Below are 24,288 nucleotides of genomic sequence, written 5' to 3' on the forward strand. Positions count from 1 at the left end.
AAAGGAAGAGCTTAAATAAGATGATAACAGATGGCAAACTTCCTTGTTTTGAACATGGATCAAACTAGAGCTTCACATGCACAGGTCTCTACTTGCTGAGGCTTCCAGCTCTCTGATGATAATGGGGCTTTGTTACTTAAATGTATTCCAGAGACTGCATTTTGAGTATGTAAAATTCAAAGCTGAAGAGTATCTGACATTTTTAGCATAATTTAAGAGATGCAAAACAAAATTATCACAGTTACAGTTTTTACTTGGGGGAAAAAAATGCAGTAGTAGTAGGAGAAGAAAACAGCAGCAGAAACTTTACAGTCCACAGAGTATATGAATCCATAGGACAACACCAAACACCCAAGGTGGTGGTGTATTGATGATGCTTGGTAGTTACTTGAGCAGTTAATATAGCTCCTTTAAGGAGGGGGGGGGGTGTGCATCTTGTAATATTGGTAATCCCCTAAATGTTTTGCTTGGAAACAGGCATAGGTGGTAATAGACCCGAATGAGCCCTGCTTTTGCTCTGAACTAATTACAAGTGGGCTGATTCTAGTTTGATATGGTTCATCTGCTAAAGTACTGTGTCCAAATAAATAAATGGAGTTGGCTGGCATAGACCACAGGCCAAAGAGTTCTGTGTGCTACACAAAGGTTACCACAAAGTCTGAACGCTTTGTATTGTAATCAGTCATATTAGCCAGTCAGTCATCACAGAGAGGCCATGGGAAGGAGCATAAGGGTTGACTTACCTGTTAAATGAACAGCCCTTTATTTGCAAAGGACTTGCAAAGATTAGTGAATGCTTGCAAAGATCTTTTAAAGTAGAATTTGCTGTTGAAACGGGTCAATGTTTATAATATCAGTTTTAGGTGGCACTTCATTTTTACTGGGGAAAGGTAATAAAATGCATTTTTAATGTAATACAACTTTTATTATTTCTTGTAGGAGTTTGCTCTTCACAAGTTGAATGCTGTTGTCAATGACTTCTGGGCAGAAATCTCTGAGTCAGTGGACAAAATGTAAGAGAAGACACTTATTACTGCAGGGTGTGCTGCTTAGAAGAACATGAGATCTGAAGTAGATGTAGTTCTGGTTGCTTGATACTGGCTTGTACAGTATCTAGCTCCATGTTTTCCAGAAAGCACTAATATAAGTGGATATGGGGTTGGAGCTGTAGTCCCGAAGATGGAAGGTTCGATCAAGCTGTTGTGTGGCCTTAAAGAGAACGGAGCACACAGAGCTGATGCTCTTCTCTCTCTTATTTGCAGTGAAGTTCTCTATGAAGATGAGGGCTTTCGGAGTCGGCAGTTTGCTGCTCTAGTTGCTTCTAAAGTTTTTTACCACCTGGGAGCTTTTGAGGAATCGCTGAACTATGCCTTGGGAGCAGGTGACCTCTTCAATGTCAACGACAACTCGGAATATGTGGAGACGATCATTGGTAAGCAACTTCTACTGTAAAAGAAAAGCTCTTGTCAAAAATACTGTAACTTTGAGATTTTACTAGATTTAGCTGCTTTTCTCTGTATTTGTCTTCCTCTCCCTGTATTCATTTAAAGTGATGCTGCAGCTGTTTTTACCCAGTTTATTTTTCTTTGTTTCCCATGTTTTGGGATTCTGTAATAGAACTGACTTAGGAGTTCTGGCATTTTTTTCCTATTCTTAACCATTATTCCATTGTGAGTTCCTAATAGCAAAATTGCTTTGGTTGTTTGTCCCTTCTCTCATTTGTATGCTAATATTATTGCTGTTGTCAACATAACTTTGGAAATAATTGGCTAATAAGTGTAGCTGCACACCTAACTGAGGGGTACCATTTTTTTTAATCCATCCTAAACAAGATAGCAAGTCAGATGTTGAATGCATGTATAATTTAAATGCCTTTAAAAAGTATTGTCTGCTGGTATCACTTACCCTGTAAAGGATATGATGTGCTTACAGTGGAGTTCGGAAGTCTCCTACTGCTCTTTCCTCATTTATTTAAAATATCATGCCACTTAAAGATCATGTCCTTGGTTCCATTTTAAAAGTATCTACTGGGTTTCAGCACTAAAATCAGAGTTTTTTAGGAGACAGTATAAGTGTCTTCCACTACTCTCTGTGTATTACTACACAAACGGTTCTTGTGCCTCACCCTCACCTTTGTAGTTTCCCATATGCTGTATTTGTTGGTAGAATGTGCGTATGCTCGTACTGGTCTCTTTGTCTGTGAAAAAACCTGCAAACATCTAGGAAGTTGACTTTTTACTCCCCTATATTTGTTCAATATCTTTTCAGCAAAATGTATCGACCACTATACCAAGCAGTGTGTGGAGAATGCGGAGCTGCCAGAAGGGGAGAAGAAACCTGTTGATGAAAGGCTAGAAGGGATAGTGAATAAAATGTTCCAGCGGTGCTTGGATGACCACAAGTACAAGCAGGCCATTGGCATTGCACTAGAGACGCGCAGGCTGGACATCTTTGAGAAAACCATCCTCGAATCGGTATGTGCAAGAGGCAGAAGGTGCGTGTAGCTAGTCTCTTCCAGGTGTGGATCCAGAAGCGCAGTGCAGGATCCGTGTTGCTCTGGAACTTGCCCTGCTTTGTATGAATAGAATAAAAGATGAAACTCAGGGGTGTTCAGTTCAGCGTGTTCATGGAAGGCACAGCCACTCAGGGCTATCAAGTATATATATATAGAGAGAGAACCCTACCTTTAGAAATCCCTCAGCTGCAAGTTGCTGGGAGAATATTCCCAGGAAGCCTGGCTATGTGGCCTTTTCTTTAGGTATTCACTGTCAACTACTAGCAGAGAGAGATATGATACTGGACTAGGCAGACCTTATGTCTGGCGTAAAGAGCAACTCTTTTATTTTGTTGTGCCTGTCATGTGCTCTAATTCACTGTGGGAAGGGATCTGTAGGGTTAGGTAAGTGATTTATTTATGGGAGGTAAATCAGAACAGAAAAATCCAGTAGTTGGGTGAGCTGCTCTAATTTTCAGTGAGTAGCTGTGTGCAGTTTTAGCCTGCCCTGACTGCAAGGCAGTACGCTCTGGCTTTAACATCTTTCACTTAGGGTTTAAGGTTAAGTCATGTTACCTAGTAATGACAGTAATAGAAGCATGCCTCTAGTCATTTGCAGCAGCTCAGCAGTTGTGTGTGATCTTGTTATGTTGCAGTATTTCAATTATATGCCAGAGCACATGGTTTAAATCCTTTAAATTTTACCACTTCTCAGTTTACAGCTTTCCCATATTTTTGAACGTCTCCCATTTGTGTATATAGGAGTGATAATCAAGGCATCCATCTTGCTTTCTCTGTTCTGTTTGCTGTCCTGTGCATTTACTAACTTTATTGCCCATTATAAATCCCTCATTTCAAACTACTTTTCTGAGGTTTAGTAACCAAATCTGTTTCTCAGTCTCTAGCAAGAAATATGTTGGGGATCTTTTTCCTCATGCATGGTTTGTTTTGCTGACATTATATGTTCAGTGAACTTTACTGCATTCAAGATAGAGTATTCAGACAAGGCAGGTGAAGAAGGGGAAATAAATATTGAACTTTTAAATTAATCTTTTGCATGTTTTAACTACTGAAATAAATATTGATCCTGTACGTTTTTGTTAGTATTTTTTCTTTAAACTGCATTACACCTGCATACAAGCTTTTCTGAAGAGGGGAGATGAAACTGTGAAGATTTATATGTGCATGTCTTTTGCTCTGCTTTTTAAAATGGAAAAGATGTAGCTTTATTTTAATTTCTAAATCCTACTTGTCAGTCTAAACCCAGACTTGATATCCTTGAATTTAATTTCAGAATGATGTTCCTGGGATGCTAGCATACAGCTTGAAGCTCTGTATGTCTTTGATGCAGAATAAACAGTTCCGTAATAAAGTCTTGAGAGTTCTAGTTAAAATCTACATGAATCTGGAGAAACCAGACTTCATCAATGTGTGCCAGGTAAACCTCTGAGTGCTGTTTAAAGATCAATCAAAAGTTAGATGTATTTGACTTGACATTTACCTGATCTGTTTTTTATTCAGTTGTGTTAAATATCTTTTCCTGGTTGTGTGCTTCGAATATATATCAAAGTGAGATCAACTTGAAAAAGAGATGCAAATATTGCACATTTGGTCAACTTACAGAGAAAGAAACACGCTCAAAGGCAGTTTGGGGATGTAGACAACTCTGACAGAATCTTTCAAGCCTATGTAGGGAGTATCAGATGGTAGATTCACAGCTTGGAATTTTATTTATTCCTCCAAAGAACTATTGTCTGAAAGTGTTTAGACAACCAATTATGAAGTTATTCAAATGTTCTCAGGCCTTTGCCAGTCTTGCTGGGCCATGTACATGTGACTCAGGAGCATTATGGCTGTTTCATTTTGGCTGAGACATCCCTGTGAAATGACCGATGCTTCTTTAATTTACTTTTGAAATTTCTGTTTAGTAGTAGGGTGACTTTGTCCACTTCCAAAGATAACACTGCAGAAATAGGAAGGCCTGAATGTTGTTTCTTGAATTTGTAATACTTGATCTCATTTGTAAACTGACCTATGAAAATGCTTCAAAGATTCATATTATCTCCTATGAGAGAGAGGGAATTTTTCTTTCTTTGAAGGGGTGTTTTGTGGAAGCAGCAGATGAGCGAATGGGGAAAATGGAGTGTGGCCTCAGATACTGTTGCTTTTTCATTGTGAAGTATGTAATATCTTCTGATTATTGGGTTTTTTCCTCTTCTTCCCTTCCTCCTGCTCAGTGCCTGATATTCCTGGATGACCCACAGGCTGTGAGCGACATCTTGGAAAAACTGGTGAAGGAAGATAACCTTCTCATGGCCTACCAAATTTGCTTTGATCTGTACGAAAGTGCTAGCCAGCAGTTCTTGTCTTCTGTGATCCAGAATCTCCGCACAGTTGGCACTCCCATTGCCTCCGTGCCTGGATCCACCAACACTGGCACCGTCCCTGGATCGGAGAAAGACAGGTGGGGAGGTTGAATTGAGAAGAGGCATAATTGTTTGGGTACAGTCCTGCTCTGATGGAGCCTTCTGTTCTGTGTATGGATGTCTATTACAGGCAATCAAGTTACTTCTCTTAATTTAAGTCAGGGCAATGGACAAGACATGCTATTTGCTCAGGGTAAAATTGTGTATTACCAGAATCCACTGTTTTTTGAAAGAATGCATTTTCCTTTGCAGCTGAGGTAAGCATGGTGCGGTTACCGTGGCTCAGCTAATGAGCCGTAATTCATTAAGCCATAGTGTAAGTTGCTCAGTAACACTCTGATGTTGCATGGTCTTTGCAGCAACTTGTAAAGCTGAGGAACGGGCAGGGTCCAGCAAAAAGCTCATCACAGCTATGTGCAAGTTTGGTTTCACATCATAGCTGTGGGCTGCTGCCTGCTTGTGGGAAGAGTGAGTGCAGATGATACTGTAGTGTTATAGACCCTTTTGTACTTGCAGTTAGAAAGAGCTAGTTCAAATCTAGTCTGAGTTTTGTTAAAGTCCTGACATCTAAAACTTGTTGAGTGGTAAACATCACTGGTTCTTAGCTGCAGGAAGCCACTGTTAAGAAAACCAAAGTTGGCATTAACCATTCCATCTTCTTTATTTCTTCTTTTGGTGGCTTACAGGTAATCGACACAGATAATTTTGTTTTAAACCTCTGTTTTTAGAGGATTGGCCAATCCATTGTAAGGCTGCTACCCAGCTTGGGGGTAGCAGGGAAGTTTGTGCTCCACCTGCTCTTTAATCACCAGAGCTGTCATGTCTGTACACAACCTGATCCCTGCACTGTCTTTGACAGTGTGTGATGGAGAATGCTGCCTAGATCAAGGCTGGTTAAATATAAGGGCTTGTGCAGCTGTGAGGAACTAGGTCTAAATGCTTTTGGATCAGTTATACAGGCATAGGAAGCATTCTCCTCTCTCCTCTTCCAGTGAAATAAGAGGAAAGGCACAAAATAGTTTATAAGTCAGCCTGTGAAGCATTAGGACAAGGTGCTAACAACAGCCTAATATGTTTCACTTCCATTTCAACACTGTAACATCCATCCTAATAGTGATGAGCTCAAGGCTTCCGGGTAAGGATGTAATTATCCTTGCTGCCTTGTTTGTTGACCTTATTTTCTCACCTGTCTCTGCCTGTTCATTCCCTTCAAGCATCTCTGGTTTTTTTAATAGATGGAATGAGAGGGTAGGGTTTTCCAAGCCTTTGTCTTCAAGTTCCTTGAAAATTGATTTGTGGAGGAGTTTGCTTCTCAGCAGTGACCTCCAGATAGTCAGCACTTGTCCTGTCAAAACCTGTTTCAAATCATCATCTCCAAATCCCAGGCTACTCTTGCAGCACGATGTTCAGCCATAATTACAGTGCTTGACTAGTTACGAGTGATGAACTGGGTTGCATTTTTCATTTTTTATTTTATTTCAGTGAAGCTATGGAAGCAGAAGAGAAACCAGGAAGCACTTGTGCGGGGAAGTCTGCAGAAATTGTGAGTGCCACTTCCAAAATATGCCTTGCTTGGTTTTTTGTACGTGTTCTCTTTGAATCTCTGGGGTTGCTATTTGGTTTGGCTAATGAAGAATGGACTTACATTTCTGTCTTGCTTGGAGACAAGGTGACAGATGATCTCTGAGGACCAAGTATCTGACAGTCTGAAAGTCCAGCAGTTCAGATAGTGAAAGTTGGGAGAGAGTGGGAAGTGGGTAGATTTTGGTGGGAATTAACGAGCCTTGAAAAAGAGGGCAGAAGGATCTGGCTCACGTGTTTGCTTTTTGTTAATATTGAAATAATTAACTCACTCCAGAAGAAAGGACCTGAAATTTGACTGCTGCTGCTGAATTAGCTTGATGCATTTTTTTATTTTTTTTTTCTTCTTCTGAAATATGGCTGTAGTTCTGGCTGGATAGAACCGATGCTGTTCTGCAGGAATGGCAGGAAGGGATGCTGATTTAATGTCATTTCTTATGGAGGAGGAAGGTGTTTCCTCTGGCTAGCATGGTGGATGTGTTGCTGGCCAGCTGGTTAGAATCTTTTTCTTTAGTTTCTTTTCCCAAGTATTGGAGAAAGCGAGTTAGCTTCTAACATGCACATACAATTGCATTTTCAGCATGTGGAATAGCTAATACAATTCTGGCACTTCTAATGCTGAGGAAAGGAAATGCTACTAGAGGAAAGCAAAACACAAGACAGTTGTTTGCTGTTGGGGGTTTTTTTTTTCCTTTTTTCCCCATGGTGCATGTTTGCAAACTAGACTTGGGCATCTTTGAGAGATTTTTGCAGATCACTTAAGAATTAATCAAGGGCAAACAGAATTGTTTTCTTGAAATTATATTCCACAAGGAAAACAAAAGGCGTAGAGTTTCTTGCCCCATCAAGGAACCTGTAAACAGTGCTTTTGTGCAGGAAAGGTGTCTTGAAATCAGTTTCTGCTGCATTGACATTGCTGACTGTGCCAAGGGACAAGTACATAAAAACAATGTATGTGGCCAGAAATGTTCTTGAGCTTAATTTTCCACAATTCAGAATGCTGACTACAAAGAAATAATTGAGGGGATTAGTTTAAGGGCTGAACTACTCATGCTTGGCTGGTCTCTGACTAGCTAACAATGTCAGTACAAAGAGCTGCAGTATACTTTTTACCCTGCTCAAAGGGACTTCAGTTGGAACTTAATCTGTGGAAACTGTTCCATGGTGAGGCAGGAGGAGGCTTTCTCAAAGAACTCTGGGAGATTAATGTATTGGAGATTCGTAGTTCTACTAGCCATTGTTCTAAATAAAGCCTTTAGCTCACAAGAATGATGCTGCAGGTCAGCAGGGTCATGCAAAGTGTTGTGGCTTTGTGGTCCTCTCCATTAAAACTTCCGCAGAAATACAGGTTCACATTTATAAATATGTGGTTGCCTCTTGCAAAAGACCCATTGTATCTGTAAGGCCAAACATAGCAGCTTGCAGAATATCAGGTGTCACTCATATCCTTTTGCTTTCAATGAAAGAATACATTTCTCTTCAAAGAGTCTCTTCTCCCACCTGCACTGTTGTGCACAAAGGGACTTGACTATTTGGGATGTTTGGACTTGTGCAGCAAGGGCAGAAACAATGTCCTTTTAGTCCTAAAATATGATAGATTTTGGAATATGGTGATGGAACATACCAGGGTGGCTTCTCATAAACTGTATTTTAACAGAGTTGTAGCTGGGTTCTAATATTTTTTTTTCTTGTTTTTGCTTGTATGTGAAGAACCCAGAGCCTAAGGACCAGATCTCAAAAATGATTAAAATTTTAAGTGGGGAAATGGCTATTGAGTTACATCTGCAGTTTTTAATACGAAACAACAATACAGACCTCATGATCCTCAAAAACACAAAGGTAAGAGGCTTTGTTAGGTCTGGTTGTCTTGGATTCATCTGATTAGTCCTGTGTTTGTTTTGACCACCTTGCTATTATTTTACAGCATCATCTTATGTTTTAGCATGGCCTCCCTGGGTTTTGAGGGTACAAATCTGTGGTTTGGTCATGGTAAATTAACATTTAAAACTTGAACCTGTGAGGCTGAAGAAGAGGTGATTGCACCCAAAGGCGGCCATATAATCAGATTATTTCAACTTACAGCTAGTATGACCTAATGACAGGCTGCTATTAGCATGTTGAGTTTTTGGGGTGTTTTTTGCTGACTGGTTATAAAAACTAATCTATTTTTTTGATGGGTTTGTTTTCCGTCTGGTCAGTAAGATGGACCAACTCACCCTCCAGCTTCATGTCGTGATCCAGTGTGAACGCTGCTGGTTGGGAGGGAGTGAGCCAGAACTGTAGGTTAGAGTATGTTGGCTTCTCGGTTGAGGGGTTATGTGAGAGCACACTTTCAGGTTGGCTTAAGAAATCCTGACGTGTGCTCAGAGACTAATATTTCCACATTGAAGACAAAACTGATCAGATATTGTAATGTAGGCAGCGCTGGTAAATTGAGTAACTGGTTTTGTTTTGGAAGGTGTAACTGAAGGTGAGCAAATGAAAACGTACAGAGAAATTAGACTCTCTTTAGCTAATGATTATTAGAAACCATAGGAGAAGTTTTTTATGTCTGAAATGAGATGCATATTATCAGCAAAAGTGGTAAGGAATGCTTGTCAGTGGGTTCATCTATTTCAGGAGGAAATAAATGTGTATTGGAAAATCTTTTCCATCTGCTGGTTAAGTGCTTGGGAATGATCCTGCGTAATATTCCAGGGATGGCTAGAAAACGTCAGCAGCGTGCACACTGCACTGCTTGGTTCCAGGAACCAGAAGGGAGGTTCTCCAGTTAAACTGCAGTTGAAGGAATCATGTCTCTGACAGAAACTCATAGAAAGGATTGACTTGCACTGGAGAGATGGATTGAGGATATATTAGAATGTATTAACAATCTATTAACTTTGATTAAAGGGAAATTGCTGGTTAAATTGAGCCTAATTATAACCCATTTTTCTAGTGTACTGGCAAGCATGTTAAACAACCTAGGGCTTGTCTTTTGCTGACCAGTGATACTGATTGTTTTTGTTCTTTCAGGATGCAGTGCGGAATTCCGTGTGTCATACAGCAACGGTTATAGCAAACTCCTTTATGCACTGTGGTACAACCAGTGACCAGTTCCTTAGGTAAATCTGTGGCAAGGAAGCTCCCATGTGTTCCTTGAGGAGTTTGAACAACATTGTTGCCCTGCTTAGCTTGATACTTCTAAAAGGGTGGCTGCAGAACTCTGGTGGGCTTAGAGAAGAATAAACAAAAGATCTGAAAACTAATGTGAAGGCAGAGGGAAGAAGCTGGAATTGTTTCTTTTCTCTGTCCTCACAAATTGGCTTTATTTGAATGCTAACCATGTGAGTAGTTTAGAGGGTGGAGATCTGGAATTTCTATTCTCCTCGTTTACTAGTTGGAGAATTTCTGAGATGGTGATGTGTATTTTTGGTAGAGACTGACAGTGCTGAATGACTCTTGGAAGGGAAATGCCAGGACTGACCTTACCAGGGACTTGAGGAAAGCTCCAGAAACTCTGATCAAGTTTCTCCCAGAGAGTCGATGGGCTACATATTGAGCAGTTGTTCTCCATCTTTCACTGAGATGATCAGTATCTAGGAGCTTGACTACTACCAGCCAAAAATCTGAGCTGATGAAGGAGAGATGGGTACAGAGCAGAAATCCGGTTAGCTCCTTGCCTTCTGGAGCTACTCTCTGGTTTGAAAGCAGGCTCTGGTGCTGTGAAACCTTACTTGCAGGGTGAGGAATGGGCTGTATGGAAAACTTTGTATAATCTTTCTCTTTTTGTCTTCCAGAGACAATTTGGAGTGGCTGGCCAGGGCAACTAACTGGGCTAAGTTTACTGCTACTGCCAGCTTGGGTGTTATACACAAGGTAATGTTGCATTCATTCCCCTCTGTTCAATATAAATGCTTGACTTATGAACGCTGAAAGCATTTGAAATGGGGATTCCGAATGATGCCTGCATTCCTGTTTACCTAGTCTATTCCAAGGCACAGTGTAACATAGTTTATGTCTTTGCACTAAGAAAAGCTGTGCTTTATCAAGTCCATCTCATCTGATATCCAATCTAGTTTATGGCATGTTTTGCTGATCATCAAAAACGCAGTAGGATAACATAGCTCAACGAGAGAATCTTCTTCCTAGTTCTTCTCTTCCTTTGTGACTTGAACACAGTTGATGGTTTCTAGCTATTAAAATTGCAGGTGTGTATTTCATAAGTGTATTTCCTGACTTTGGGACAGTACCAAAGTCCTTACTGTAGTAAGTTTCAGTAAGTTTGAATGGTGAGCTAAGTAGCGGTTATTTTCTTCAAATTCATTCACAGGGAAGGGTGTATTTAAACCTGTTTTGAAATAGCAAGAAGTCTTTGCTTTGTGTGCTTCGGCCCCCATTAAAGTGCTCTAGTGAATAAATCGGTGTAGCTTCTGGCCAAGTTTGTCCTGGTTTAGATCAGTGATCAAGTGATTGACACATACGTGTGTACTGGGGTTAACAAAACGCCAGTAAAGAAGGATTCTTAGCTGATTTTTGTGGAGAAAGTAATGGCTATAGCAATGTTTTTCCTGACTTGTTTAACTGTTACTGCAAAATGCTTGCATCTACTGTTTTTTTCAACTTTTGCTTCCCACTGTCTTCCTTTCCTGCTGGACACTGTACATACAGGGTCATGAGAAAGAAGCATTACAGCTAATGGCAACGTACCTACCCAAGGACACCTCTCCAGGGTCAGCCTACCAGGAAGGTGGAGGTCTCTATGCCTTGGGTCTCATTCATGCTAACCATGGTGGGGACATCATTGACTATTTGCTGAACCAGCTGAAGAATGCCAGTAATGATGTACGTACTGGGTTCAGTAATGAACCTTTGTTTTGCTGGGAATATCCGGAAGGGTGCTAGCTGGTTTAGCAGTGGGGGTTAGAGGTAACTAAGACTGTGGCAGTGGTGTGACATTTATACCTCCTGTGGGCCTTAAATATGAAGTTTGGTTGTAATCTATTGCTCAAGCTTTACATAAGATTTTTAGGAAATTCTTATGTATTTGACAGTGAATCTAGCTTCATTTTTCTTACTGCTTGTATATCTACTTTGTTTTGCTAGTGGACCTGCAGTATTTGGGCACTGTTGTTGCTTACAGTGTAGCTGTCAAAGGAATAAGCCACAAAATGCTTCTGCTGCCCTGTAGGTTTAATGCATCTTATACAAAAAGAAGTGTTTTATTTTACCACTTAGTGTTTGTAGACCTCTACAAAAAGTCTCTTTTCAAGTTTGGAATAGATTAGTATTTTCCCAGCATGTTCCTTTCTTCTCTTTGGGTAATTTCAGACTGCATCTTTAAAAATTCTGTGAGCTGATCCTACTTGCCTTAATACAAATGTACTCCCTTTCCTGTATCCATTGTTAGAACAAAAGGGGATGTAGACTGTTTTAAGTGGGTAAGTGGGATTTACCTTTCCTTTCAAAAGCTATTACTTGGCAGCAATCTTTACACATGGCACAGATTTGTGTTATTGCATAAATCACTCAGTGGGGAAACAGATCTTAAAGATATTAGAAAGTTTCATCAGAGTTACTGTCTGAGAAGGTAAATTAGGTATTTCTAACAGGTCAGGAGATCATTTTGGGTGGTTTGGGGCTAAAACTTTGCAGCTGTATATTGATGGAAAGATGTCTACTTCAACTGAAGCCATATCGCTCCCTGTTTTATGATGACCAAACTTGCATATGCTTCTCTAGATTGTTCGACATGGTGGCAGCCTGGGTTTGGGACTGGCTGCCATGGGGACAGCACGTCAAGATGTGTACGACTTGCTGAAAACAAATCTATACCAGGATGATGCAGTGACAGGTAAATGTTCTGCTTTCAAAGCAAATAACCATCTGTGGCCTTGTCAGGCATCTGGGTTTTTTTGGTGGTTTGGGTTTTTTTTATTTTGTTCTTTGGTTTTGGGGTTTTTTTCAGGCTTTCTGTTAGCAGCATAGATTGCTTCTAGGTTGCCTTAGCTACGTTTTATTTACTGACCTTTTCCTGATCAACATGGTTTTTTAGTTATGAGGCAGTAATGGTCAGAGGTTTTGTCAGGACTGGTCTGTGGCACTATGCCAAATATTGATAAGACATGCTATGTCTTTAAACAGTCCCTTATTTTGCTCTATTCTTTCTTTTGTCACACGCTTTTTATTTAGTGTGGTTGATCTCCAGAGCCACATGTCTTTTTTTGGCTGAGGCACAGGCTTGGAGAAACCTGTGGGGGCTACTTCTGCATTGGCAGGGGTTCACAGGAAAATTATCTCAGCAGCTCTTGGCCCAAGGAAGAGAAAATTGAACTTGATAAGGAAGAGCACTAAGTTGTGGCTGATAGGTTATCATTACAAGCATTATTTTGGAATAATGGAGTTGCTAGGCATGGTGGTGTCCAAAAGTGATCTGTTGGCCTACATCTTGTGTGATTCTCTAGATAATATTTACTGCTTTTGGGAACAGAGTTTGTTTGATTTTTTGCTTTTCTGTGCTGTGCAGGTGAAGCAGCTGGGCTGGCATTAGGATTGGTTATGTTGGGATCTAAAAATGCTCAGGCTATTGAGGACATGGTTGGCTACGCACAGGAAACCCAGCATGAAAAGATTTTGCGAGGCCTCGCGGTTGGAATTGCTCTGGTCATGTACGGGAGGATGGAGGAGGCAGATGCTCTCATTGAGAGTCTCTGCAGAGATAAGGTAAGTTTAGCTGTGACTTAATCCCTGGCTTTTTTATTACACAGATGACCTTCCTGTCCTTTTGTGAAATGTCCAGCTATGGTGGTTTGATTGTTTTGAACCAGGGAATTTCTTAACATAGGTCTGAAGTGGGGCAGTTTCACAGGTTGCTTCACTCTAATCAAAAATACAAGAACAGCAGTGCTTAGTCATGTGTTTCTTTAGCCTCTTACTCAGTCTCCATAGTCCTATGAGCAGCAACAAGGAGCAGAACAGGTTGTAATGGTTAAAAACAGATGAGGCTTGCTGCAGTTGGGTCATTCTCAAGGATCTAGTAGTGGTCAATAGCAGATAGTGAATAAGAAGCAGAATGACACATCTGCCAGATACTCTCTTTGGCAGCCTGTGGCATAGCAACTTTCTGTCCCCCTGAAATTGGTAACGACAACCCTGCTTTGGTAATTGTCCTGTTACTCAGCCCTAATAAAAAGTAAGCACTGAGACAACCTGTTTGCAGATTCCAGGCCCAAGAGTGGAACAGATTTAGAGTAAAAATTACCAAGTCCCTGTTTGGGGATCTTAAATATTGACGCTTTCTCTTCCAGGATCCAATTCTCCGTCGTTCTGGCATGTACACTGTTGCTATGGCATACTGTGGCTCAGGGAACAACAAGGCTATCAGACGCCTACTGCATGTGGCTGTAAGTACTTCTGGGCTCAAGAGCACATAGCAAGAAATTTGTGGTGAGAGAATAAGCACATCACTTTGACAGGCTTTGTGTCTATGGCATTAATGTTCTGGTCCAAATCAGAGATTGTAAAGTGATGAAAGCTTTCCTTAATGCTATGAGTAGAGATAACAGGGTCTTCTGACATTAAGATAAGTAGGCTTTCAGCAAGAGAATATTCAACTTGGTATCACAAAAAAGAAATCTACTGAAAAATACGACATGATCCTAAAGTAGTTGGTAGCAGATTTGCAGTGAATAGTCTGTGTAGTGATGGGCTGGGGAAAAAACAACTTAAGCTGTAAAGATTGAGGTCTACTCTTGCAGTCACAGTGTATGAACAAGAGTGAGGCTGTTCCAGCTAAGGCTGAACATGATTGTTAACTTTTTTTCTGTATAATCCTGTAGTCTTGATTAACTTGTGTGCCTGACACCTGGCCTGAAATGTTGTAGAGTCCTCAACTGTTTTAACTATTTTCTGAATGTCCTGTTTTCCCTTTTGTAGGTGAGTGATGTGAATGATGATGTGAGGCGGGCAGCTGTAGAGTCACTTGGTTTCATTCTGTTCAGGTACATTATCTTCCTTGGTCACTTCCACAGCCTTCAACTTGATGTCTGTTAGATTTTCAGGAAATGTGTATGCTATTGCTTTCACAAAATATCTCAATCGCTAACTGAGTGGAGGTTGAAAAGTCAAAAAATTGAAAGAGAAGAAAACTTGGTTCAGAATTAGAAGCCTTCGTTAATGTTCAGCAGATGCTTAATGAGCTTTTCTGTAAGTTTCTGGACTTAGAGTGTAATTGTCTGAATAGAGTTAGATGAAGTTGACAAATAGAATGAAAAATTAATATTTGCAGGATTGAGAGTTAATTAAAAATTAAATATGCATTGCTTGTGCCAGGCCTTTTAAAGGCACCAGTACTCGGACAAATATGTCTGCCTAATTGCTATCTAAAACATTCCTGGAGGTTGTGACTTCAAAAATAAATAACCTGAAGAAGGATGTCAAAATCATCTTTCTTGTTTTTGTTTTTGAAGTATCCCCTGTTAAATTACCATAACGTAAGCCCAGTAACCTGTCAGGGTTTAAGTCCATCACAAAATAGTCATGTGATGTTTGCTTTGGTTCTCTAAAGAAATCTGTCACTGAACTGGTGTTTTGTAGTGCTCTATAGTTCCCTAGGTAAGAGGTGTTTGGAGTTTTTTTATTAGATTGGGGAATTGGAAGGCTCCCCAAAGACTAAACCTTCGTCTGTTAATACAGTAATCTGTGGAGTCCGAGTACTGAGCCAAGCTGCAGCCTTTGAGTGTGTCTGACAGGAGGTAATGTATATTTGGGTCCAGGACTGTAATTTAAAAAAATCTTTGTTCCCATCTTCTTTGGGTTGGTGGCAGTCTGTAAATTCATCCTAAAAAGCAGGATAAGAAGTGCTTAAAGCTGGTATTAAAAAACTGGGTTACTGATATGACCAGTCACTTTGTCATTAACCAAGTTGTTCCTCACATAGAAATTACTCTGCTCCATTCCAGTTTATCTGAAGCATATTCTGGCTACGATTAAATGTAGTTTACAAGCAGAACAAATTCTCTTTTGTGAGCAGCAGGCGTCTCCCAAGAGCTTCTGCTCTGTTGCTTTCATGAGCACAGATCATTCCTTGCTGCACAGTGATCTATGTCTCTCCTGAAGCCAAAGGGTCTGTTTAACTGGCTTCTGTATCTGTGTACGGAAGGAAAATTCCACGCAGGCCTTCCATAGTTTCAGGCATCTTTTTTCCAAACAGGTTGTGACAAAGCACATTTGATCTCTGATTACAATATCATTTTTCTTTTCCACAAATGCAGAACATAGTTGGACGTTGGTAGCTCCTACAAAAATGAAAAGCTTTCCAGGCTCTGAGCTAAACCATTTACCATGTGCTGGCAACTTGTTGGAACAAGATAATTCTGGGCCTGTTCTCTACATATGCAGCAATGAGGAAATGAGTGATATCATCTTTGACTCTTTCACCTGCTCTGCAGTGGTTCAGATCTTATCGTGCCTCTTCCCTTCCCTTTCTGGAGGGGTACAGTCCAAAACTTCTTTGCATAATAGGGAGGAACGTTTCCTTGTAGATTCCAGCGTCCACCTTACTTGGTAGCAAAGGACTAAAACTTTTTAGCTGATTATCACTGGCTTCTGGAGGCAAAAGGCTTGCGTTAGGCTGTTGTAGTTGCTCACACTTTTCACTTGATAACTTTGGCAAAATACACAATCAGTTGTTTTGCTTTAGGTACCCGGTTCAGGAGGGAGCCTGGCCCAGGGTTTGTCTGGCCCAGACCCCTGCATTCACATGCAGCGATGGAAGGGATTTTCTGCTTGGAGGGCCCCATAATTACCCCCTGCATTACTCTCTCTAATTATATAAACCAAAAACTGTGTTTCAAATCCTGGAAAGAATTATTGTCCATTGGTGTAGAAGAAGCTGGTTTTACATTTACCTTTCCTGTTTGCTGAAACTGCTAGTTTGTGTGCACTTATTGTGTGCTCTGGCTCATCTCAATACTGCAGGCATGCAGAGACATAAAGAGCAAGTGGGCTGTGAGTTCGTTAGATTTCATGACTAAAATGGTATGTCTGTCTTAGAATTGTTGTTTGTTGAAGTCTAACTGGATTTACTTGTCTTAAAGAGTCAGTGATCTGCCAGCTGCTGGGTATACAGAGCTTTTGAATGAAGTGTTTTGTGATGGGAGGTGAGCAGGTCTGTAACACAGTGGGCTAAGCCCCAGAAATTAATCTCATCTTAGGTGAAAGAACATGACTGAAGGTCCTGTGAGATCTCTTTGTATGTGGTTCCAGAAAGGCAACTGTGAAGTCAGGATTGAAATAAGAGAATAAATTTGTTTAATGTGGTCTACATTTTTCTCGGGGAATTCATGCCATTACTGTAGGGTTGACCATGTTGGAGGTATACGTTCATCTGCTGGGTTGTACACTGCAGCAGCAGGAGTATGTACAGACTTGTGCTTCTGGCCCTCCTGTAAGAATAATAAAATCCATGGAAGGGTGGAGGTTACATAGTCGAGAGTGGTAATTTCATTAAAAGCAGCGTTGATGAATGTGACAGAGCTCCTGAGAGAGCTAGAGCCCACAAATTTACTTTGTGTCAAATACCTGGATTGTTTTCTTCTTTTGTTACAGCTACCTGTGAATGAATGTTCTTCCTCTTGGATTTGAACTAAAAGTGTCATAAAAGTTACAAAGCTAGCTATTTTTAGGTTACACCTTTGCATAGCAGAACATTCTGTAAGGCTTTTCTGTCCTTGTTTACCTCTGTGAGACTTCCTTGCTAGCACATGCATGCAACCCTGTGTACATTCAGGAGCACAGCTTGGCTTTTATGCCTAGATTTCATGAAAGCAGCACAGTAACAGAGTAAAATGTGATAGAACATGGCATCTAATTGTTAAAGCAACAAGGTTTTACTTTAACTTGAAGATTAACTTTTTTTTTTAAGCACAAATTTTTTTAGATTTTTTTTTGCACTTTTTAATTACTGGAGAAGTCTACAGAAAAATATGTGTGGCTACTGCATTGTTCAAAATTCATAAATCAAGGGTTAGACAGAATGTTCTAGTCTAGATTAAGTTTTGCCTAAGAATTGCAAGATTAAATTTTCTAGTGTGTCATGAAAGATATCAAATTATCCAGTTACACCATTCAGTACTTTCCTTAGCATATAATTCCTTAAGAGAATTTCTATATTCCTTAATGTATCAAGCGAAAACAGTCTGTAGTTATGGCTCTCTTTAAATCAGTATAATTTTGGAGGATTTTTGTAAGTGCAATACCTTTTATCTCCTCAAATAACTTAAATGTTAAAACCACACTTGCATCAGTGTTCAGAAGTTTTCTTCCCACACTCATTTCCAAAGTTGTCTTTGCCTGGAGCAAAGGTGAAAAGTTGGTGAAATTCTTGCTTCTGCAACAGTATCACTAGCTGTATTTGCTGAGCAAGTCCTGTGGCACTTGGAGGGTAAGCCATGTAAGGAACGCTTGATGGACTTTACATTGCTCAAAACATCAGCTATGGTGCAAGAGTTTTGAAGGGATTAGGGGAGCAGGGGTTAATGCTGCTACAGCAGTTACACACTTGGATGTGGGATGCATGCTTGCCTGGCTGTGTGAGTGTCTGCAGGCAAGTCGCTCTAGGGAGCGAAGCAGTAGCAATCATACTGCTCGGCTGCAGAATACATTGCGGTGTCCTGTTCAGGTAGCACAAAACTAACTTCCTTGTTCTGTTCTTGGACTCCGTAAAGCTTTCTAAGGGGACATGTATGTAGAATTGAAGCTTGTTGACCAGCAGTGTTGCTGGTGTAAATTCAGTTTCTGCTGACTGTTTAGAAGCAGTCTACAGGTCTGCAGACTGGAGATTGAAAGCACACCTTGCTGGCTTTAGGACTTGGTATGTCTTTTTTTTCCTCTTGGCTTAGTGCCTTACAAAAATTAGGCACTAGTTATGTATTTTGCAACTGATCATTTTCATGCCACTACATTAAATTATCAGAAAACGCTCTGGTGCAAGAGAATTCTTTCAAAACTGTCTCCTCCTTTCTTCTTCACAACTAGCAAGACAGTCAAAATAGTACAGCATAAAAACTGAGACTTTTTACATCTGTCTTTAAAAATGACCACCTCTTAGAGGAGACACTTTTAAGTAAAATGTTACTCTAAAATGGTACGGAGGCATGAATGAAGCTTGAGATGTTTGGAGATTGCAGTGTGGATGCAGGGCTGTACAAGACACTGTATTGTGAAATAGCAAGAAGTGAAGTGACTTGGCTGCTGTAATGTGTCTGTATTCTCCCAGTCCTGATACTTTTGCCAGTGATCATAGATAGCAAACTTACCTTATTGTTGATGTTTATATATTAGTCCTTCTTTCTACTGAAGTGGTTTATAAAATATTTATCGTGGCTGCTGGAAAACAGTATTTAAGGCACTTGTGATTTCTGGTCAGCCTTTTTCTTTTTTTAAGACTATGATGATGAGATGGAAAACACAATAAAATTAAAGTGGTTTACTTTTTAAAAATGGAAAGAATTATTTTCATCTTAATTTTTACCACTTTAGATCGTGAATTGATCTTTTTTTTTTTTTTTTGCAGTGTGAGATGTGATTGTGATTGGTTTACGTAGTCAGCTTTATTTTTATATTGTTATATGTTAGACTAATGTTACATTGTATTGAAATACTTTAGTTTATATACAAAACGAGGAAGTAGAAGTTTTATGGGTACAACAAATCTGGTTAGGGAGAAGGCTTCAATGTAGGATGCAGCAGCACTTGAAAGCACAAACTGAAAAGGCTTAATGCTCTCATAGCAGTTAAGTCCAGGGGAATAAGAGCCATGGGGAAGTAGGACTTAAGGTAGAAGCAGGATCCCACAATTTGATGCAGTATTGTTGGGAAAAGGCAGGAGAGGGAACAATGCAGCCTCCAGAGAGTCCCAAAAGGAACATGTATTCTCGGCTGATAAGTGTAGGCTACCCAAACATGGAGAACTCTGCATGGCTTATGTTCAGTTCTTCATTTTAGGATGATGCAAGTGAAACAGTAATGTTTCCTGCTTTTGTATTCTTTGTGTTTATATAGCCTTTGGTATTTTTACGCTATATATATTTGTTTTAAAGCAAACACAGATCAGATACTTGGATGTTGTTCCAGGAGTACTCGGACAGTTTGTTTTCTTTAACTCCTACAACCTACCTTTATCCAGTAGGCAGATGGCAGATCTTCTGGGTAATTGCGTATGAGGATAACAGTCGCTCTGACGTGATCTGTACCAAGTGACTTTTTCAGTGTATTAATTGTGAAGAAGAGGAAATTTAGTGAAACATGCCTGCTTGTTATTTTTTGCGTAGGAAAGATTGAAAGGGTTTTGTTTACTTTCCAACCCATTGTATCTTTGTCTTATTTAGCCTTCCTGGGGAAGGAGAATGAGGGTCCCTTTCAGTGAAAGGTTAATAGTAACAGAAATCTTAGTATAATCAGAAGAAGCCTTAGACTTTCACTGAAGTCTTTTTGGATTTGAAAATGCCTTTATCTGCAGGTCTGAAACTGGAAACGGAGCTGTGTTTCTTCACTGACCAAATGTAGTGCATTGGAGAAGTCCCTTGGCATCTCTGGCAAAACTAACCTAACTTCTAATGAAAATTGTAGCTGTACAATCAGATAGCACAAATACATTCATTGTTTCAAACAATATGCTATGATATCTTGCATTAATTCTTTCCCTGCTATTGTTTTATCTTTCTTCTAGACTATTTCTATGCATGAGATTTTACTTACTTTGAACAATAGGGCCCAGAGCCTTGTATCACTTGAGAGCTTTTGAAAATCTCAAAAATCTTTTTGAAATTCCAGAAAAATATTTTCAGTTTCTCAGATTATACACAATAATGTTTTTTAACTGAGTAACTAAACATTTTAAGCAGTGTGATTTATAACTAAATCAGTTGCCCAACCAAATCCTTGAATTTGTTTTAAAACTTTAAAACAAGTTTCAAATTAAGTCATCAAAAATGCTGAGATTCTTTGAGCCATTAAGTGAAGTTGATGAATTATTTTTTTTATGGCAAAAACTTTGTTGGATTTTATTAGAGAATATTGACGTGTATCTTGCAGAATAAAAGGCTCATTTGTTGTGCAGGGTTTAATGAATTTGAAAATGACTTGCTATCACCTGTCTAGAGCATTTGTAAAGAGGACAGCAAGAAGCTCCAAATTTTTAAAAGCATGGTGTTTTTCAGAGGTTGGAAAGGACCTCAATACCTGGATGCAAGGAATCTTAGGCTAGACAAATAGAGTTCGACATGAATTATTAAAATTATTAAAAATAAGAGTAAAAATGGACACTTCAGCAATCCTTCCTATTTTTGTAACTAGCTTCCCATTTAAAAATGAAAAGGCTTCCTATCTGTTCTTCAGGGAAAAAGTCTTCCTTTGCAAGTGGAGAAAACAGTGTGTCTCATGGGAATGGGCACTGACAATAAGCACCATGGTGTCAAATGCTAAAGCAAAAATAGGGAAGTTACTTCTCTCCTGACTGTTGTTTTTGCCATGTTGATGATTACCTGGAGAGCCAAAGGGGAAGCAAAACAAGGGAGGACTTCTTAGCAGTTGTACGTAGGCATCTTTATCAATATGATAAAAAAAATTTTATGCTTTGCGGTAATATGAAGTCAGTCCTGAGAACTGGACAGAACTCTGGGATTCCTGGCTCCAGCTTGCAAGGCAAAGAGCCAGAAGAGCTCTGAGGAATGTCCTGCCTCTTTGGGCTCCAGTGTTGCAGGTTGTTCAGTATGCCTTTACCAGGTTTACTGTGCTTGTATTACTTTACCTTTAAAGGCTGATGTTACATATGACAGCCTAGAAAAAGATTTAGGGAGTAATGCTTTTGCTTTCTCATACCAGTTTGCAGTGCTGTGGATTTTTCCATAATAAGAAAATGGTGTAGGAAAATGACATTTTCTGTGAAGCGCCGTAAGAAATCAGTGTGCCTCTTGTACGCTAGTGAACAGTTTTACAGCATCAGTCTCTCTTCTCAGTGCCTTGACTTCTGCTTAACACTGGCATTTTTTAACGGTATTTTGATACATTTGAAAACTGATGCTGGTATGGCCAGGTGCGATGTGGTTAGGAAGAGTTTTACGTTTGTAGAATACAAGATCGGTGATGAATAAATTTTTCTGGCTGCCTAAAAGTTTTCTGATAGAATCTGAACTAAAAGGTTGCAGCGCTTTGAATCCCAGATGGTCTGGGACTGGCCTCATGAAAGGTATTTTATATCACCATAGTTGAGATGAGCTGAATTTCTTACTTCTCTTCCCCCCCCTCCCCCGAGTGGCTTAAAGATTGGTATTTTGTTTGGGTTTTTTTGGCTTTAAGGCTGGAATTTTGTTTGCTTGTTTTTGCTTGGTTTTGTTTGTTTGTTTTTTCTTGTTTTGTTTGGATGGTTTTTTTCAAGGTATTCCCTTATTTGCAATTCAAGGCACTCATTCTGTTATGCTTCAAACTCCATTATTTTTTCTCTCTGCAAGACTGCTGAGGTGCATATATTTATAGGTAGTACTTTTGTCCATGCCTATGCTGTAATTTTTAATTAGATCGGCAGCTAGAACATTGACTAAATATCTCCTAATGTATTTTAAATAATTAGACAACAACAAACAGTACTTGTCCATTGTTCTTCTAAAATTTATTTCTTCCCATAGTTCTCGTATGTTGCAGATCAGCTTTGACTCTTGTCTGTCTTGCTTCTCTAGTAATTTAAAAATAAATTAAATGTGCCAGATAAAAGTTTCTGTGATAATGAGGAAAGTTGAACTAGGTAACTGTTTAAGTTATTATTTTATGTAATATATATATTGGTGAGGCACTGGAACAGGTTGCCCAGAGAGGTTGTGGAGGCCCCATCCCTGGAGGTGTTTGTGGCCAGGTTGGATGAGGCTTTGGGCAACCTGGTCTAGTGGAGGGTGTCCCTGCCCATGGCAGGGGGTTGGAACTAGATGATCTTAGAGGTCCCTTCCAACCCAAACCATTCTATGATTCTATGATATAGAGGCCATAGAGGTGGCCAGATGGTTGATTTGGCATGGGCCAGATTCTGAAAGAACTGAGAAACATTTCACTCCAGAGAAAAGAAAGGTCTTTTTTCTTTTCTTCTTTGTTAATGGGAAGTGTGTGATGCCTTTCTCCTGTAAAAAGGTTCTGTGTTCTGCTAGCAGTGACTGCAAACCTTTTCTCAGTTATTATTTAGACTGCTATCTTTTTGAAGGAAACCGGAAACTATAAAAAGTACTCATCGCTTTGCAGCTGGCACATAAAAATATATTTTATATATTTGTGTTACTTAAAGGATGATGCTCGTGGATGTAGTCCTGAGGCATCCTGTCTGGCTTGTCAGTACCACACGAGCAGTGTTGTCTTTAGTTACCATGCAACAAACTTGTGCTTTCTTACAGTTGCTTGCAGTGACTTTCTTATTTTCAGTCATGTCTTGCTAATGAAGGTAATGTCTTTGTCCAAATCTGTTCTTGTAGATACGGTTGCTAAAACAGGAACTCTGCTGTCCATTGTGTTGTCTTTTTATTTCATGGTTCTGCATCTTCTCTTCATCTTTCTTCTCCCTCTGTCCTTATGCTTTCCAAGACTCTTACCTGAATTCTTAGCTTGTTTGCTTTGTCAGTGGACAAGCAATTTCTTTGTACGTGGTAGTGTGTTAAATGGAATGTGTATGTTTTCTTGATGATGTGTTTCTGTCTATGGAGAAATTTCCTTCCTCTGTAGGAAGACTAGATTTTTGATTAGTCACTAGTCCTTTTAATTGAGGTTTATTGTTGCTGACTATATTCCGTAACTGGAACACGTTGAGCTTCTATTTATGGTGACTAAAATTGAGAAATCCATATGCTGGCTTGACAAAATACATCTTTGCGGGGCGAGACTTTTTCAAGGATTGTCTCCTGTTGGTGGAGTCTAGCTACTGATTACGAGGAGGCCTTGGAATTGTTCTCTGTGGGACATGGCAAATTACTCCTCGTGTCATTGCTCGCTATAGACTCGCAAGAATAGGGTTGGGCAGAAGAGAACTAAGTTACCTCTTGCTCTTTGCCAGTGCTGTGAGCCAGCTGTGATGTTTCTGCTGGAAAGATAAAATTTAAGTTGTTGCTGAAAGAAGATGATTGCTGCCTGCTGTATGAATGGTTTTTGTTTAATCGACATGGATTTATTTAAGTAGCAAGAGAATTTTCAAAGATGACTGCTTCCTGCTCTCTGGCTGCTGGGAAATAACCCCTCAAGAACAGTGCTGTGCCTGTTTGCCACTTGCTGTTATTCCTCATGAAGGCTGGTTCCTGCATTGCAAGTGATGCTTTTAATTTTATTTTTTTTTCCTGTGATCCCACTGTGCATGGATGTGATTGCGCTTTTACCTGGTTCCAGAGTGTCTGCTTTAGGTTGAGACACTAGTCTGTGAAGTTTTCAGCTACATACATGGAAATTTTGGGGGGTTTTGGATTTGTTTTATTCCTACTCCCTCCCCCCTTGAGCTTCAAAGTAATCTAGGTCTTATCAAAGGCTTTTGATTCTCAAATATTTTTAGATATAGGCATCTTTCACAACTATAGCAATCTATCAATTCCAGCTTCTAACTACAGGATCCTCTTAAATTTTGATTAACAAAAGAGGAGTAAGAGCAGTTAGACCTTATTCTACCTTAAGTGGCTAGTGACTATCACCAAAAAGGGGAGGAAAGAGACAGGTTACTGTAAGTACCACAGAAGTATTTTTCATGCTTTCTCCTGGAACTCTGGCAGTTGTTAAGTTAGGCTCTGTGTC

At 39.8% G+C, this 24,288-nt stretch overlaps 1 protein-coding gene across 2 annotated transcripts in view; it reads left to right on the forward strand.

Annotated features, from left to right (window-relative positions):
- The window catches only part of PSMD1 (proteasome 26S subunit, non-ATPase 1), a 76,727-nt gene that overhangs the window by 2,794 nt on the left and 49,645 nt on the right, over positions 1-24,288 (forward strand). For both annotated transcript variants that reach the window (XM_075761310.1, XM_075761309.1), the window contains exons 3-16: positions 940-1,013; positions 1,263-1,432; positions 2,269-2,474; positions 3,789-3,932; positions 4,732-4,958; positions 6,403-6,463; positions 8,212-8,340; positions 9,517-9,605; positions 10,281-10,359; positions 11,152-11,325; positions 12,223-12,334; positions 13,007-13,203; positions 13,788-13,883; positions 14,416-14,480. In XM_075761310.1, coding sequence (XP_075617425.1) covers positions 940-1,013; positions 1,263-1,432; positions 2,269-2,474; positions 3,789-3,932; positions 4,732-4,958; positions 6,403-6,463; positions 8,212-8,340; positions 9,517-9,605; positions 10,281-10,359; positions 11,152-11,325; positions 12,223-12,334; positions 13,007-13,203; positions 13,788-13,883; positions 14,416-14,480 — 1,823 coding nt within the window. The remainder of the gene's footprint in view (positions 1-939; positions 1,014-1,262; positions 1,433-2,268; positions 2,475-3,788; positions 3,933-4,731; positions 4,959-6,402; positions 6,464-8,211; positions 8,341-9,516; positions 9,606-10,280; positions 10,360-11,151; positions 11,326-12,222; positions 12,335-13,006; positions 13,204-13,787; positions 13,884-14,415; positions 14,481-24,288) is intronic.

This window comes from Balearica regulorum, chromosome 9 (genome assembly GCF_011004875.1).
Source record: "Balearica regulorum gibbericeps isolate bBalReg1 chromosome 9, bBalReg1.pri, whole genome shotgun sequence".
NCBI classification, from domain to species: Eukaryota; Metazoa; Chordata; class Aves; order Gruiformes; family Gruidae; genus Balearica; species Balearica regulorum.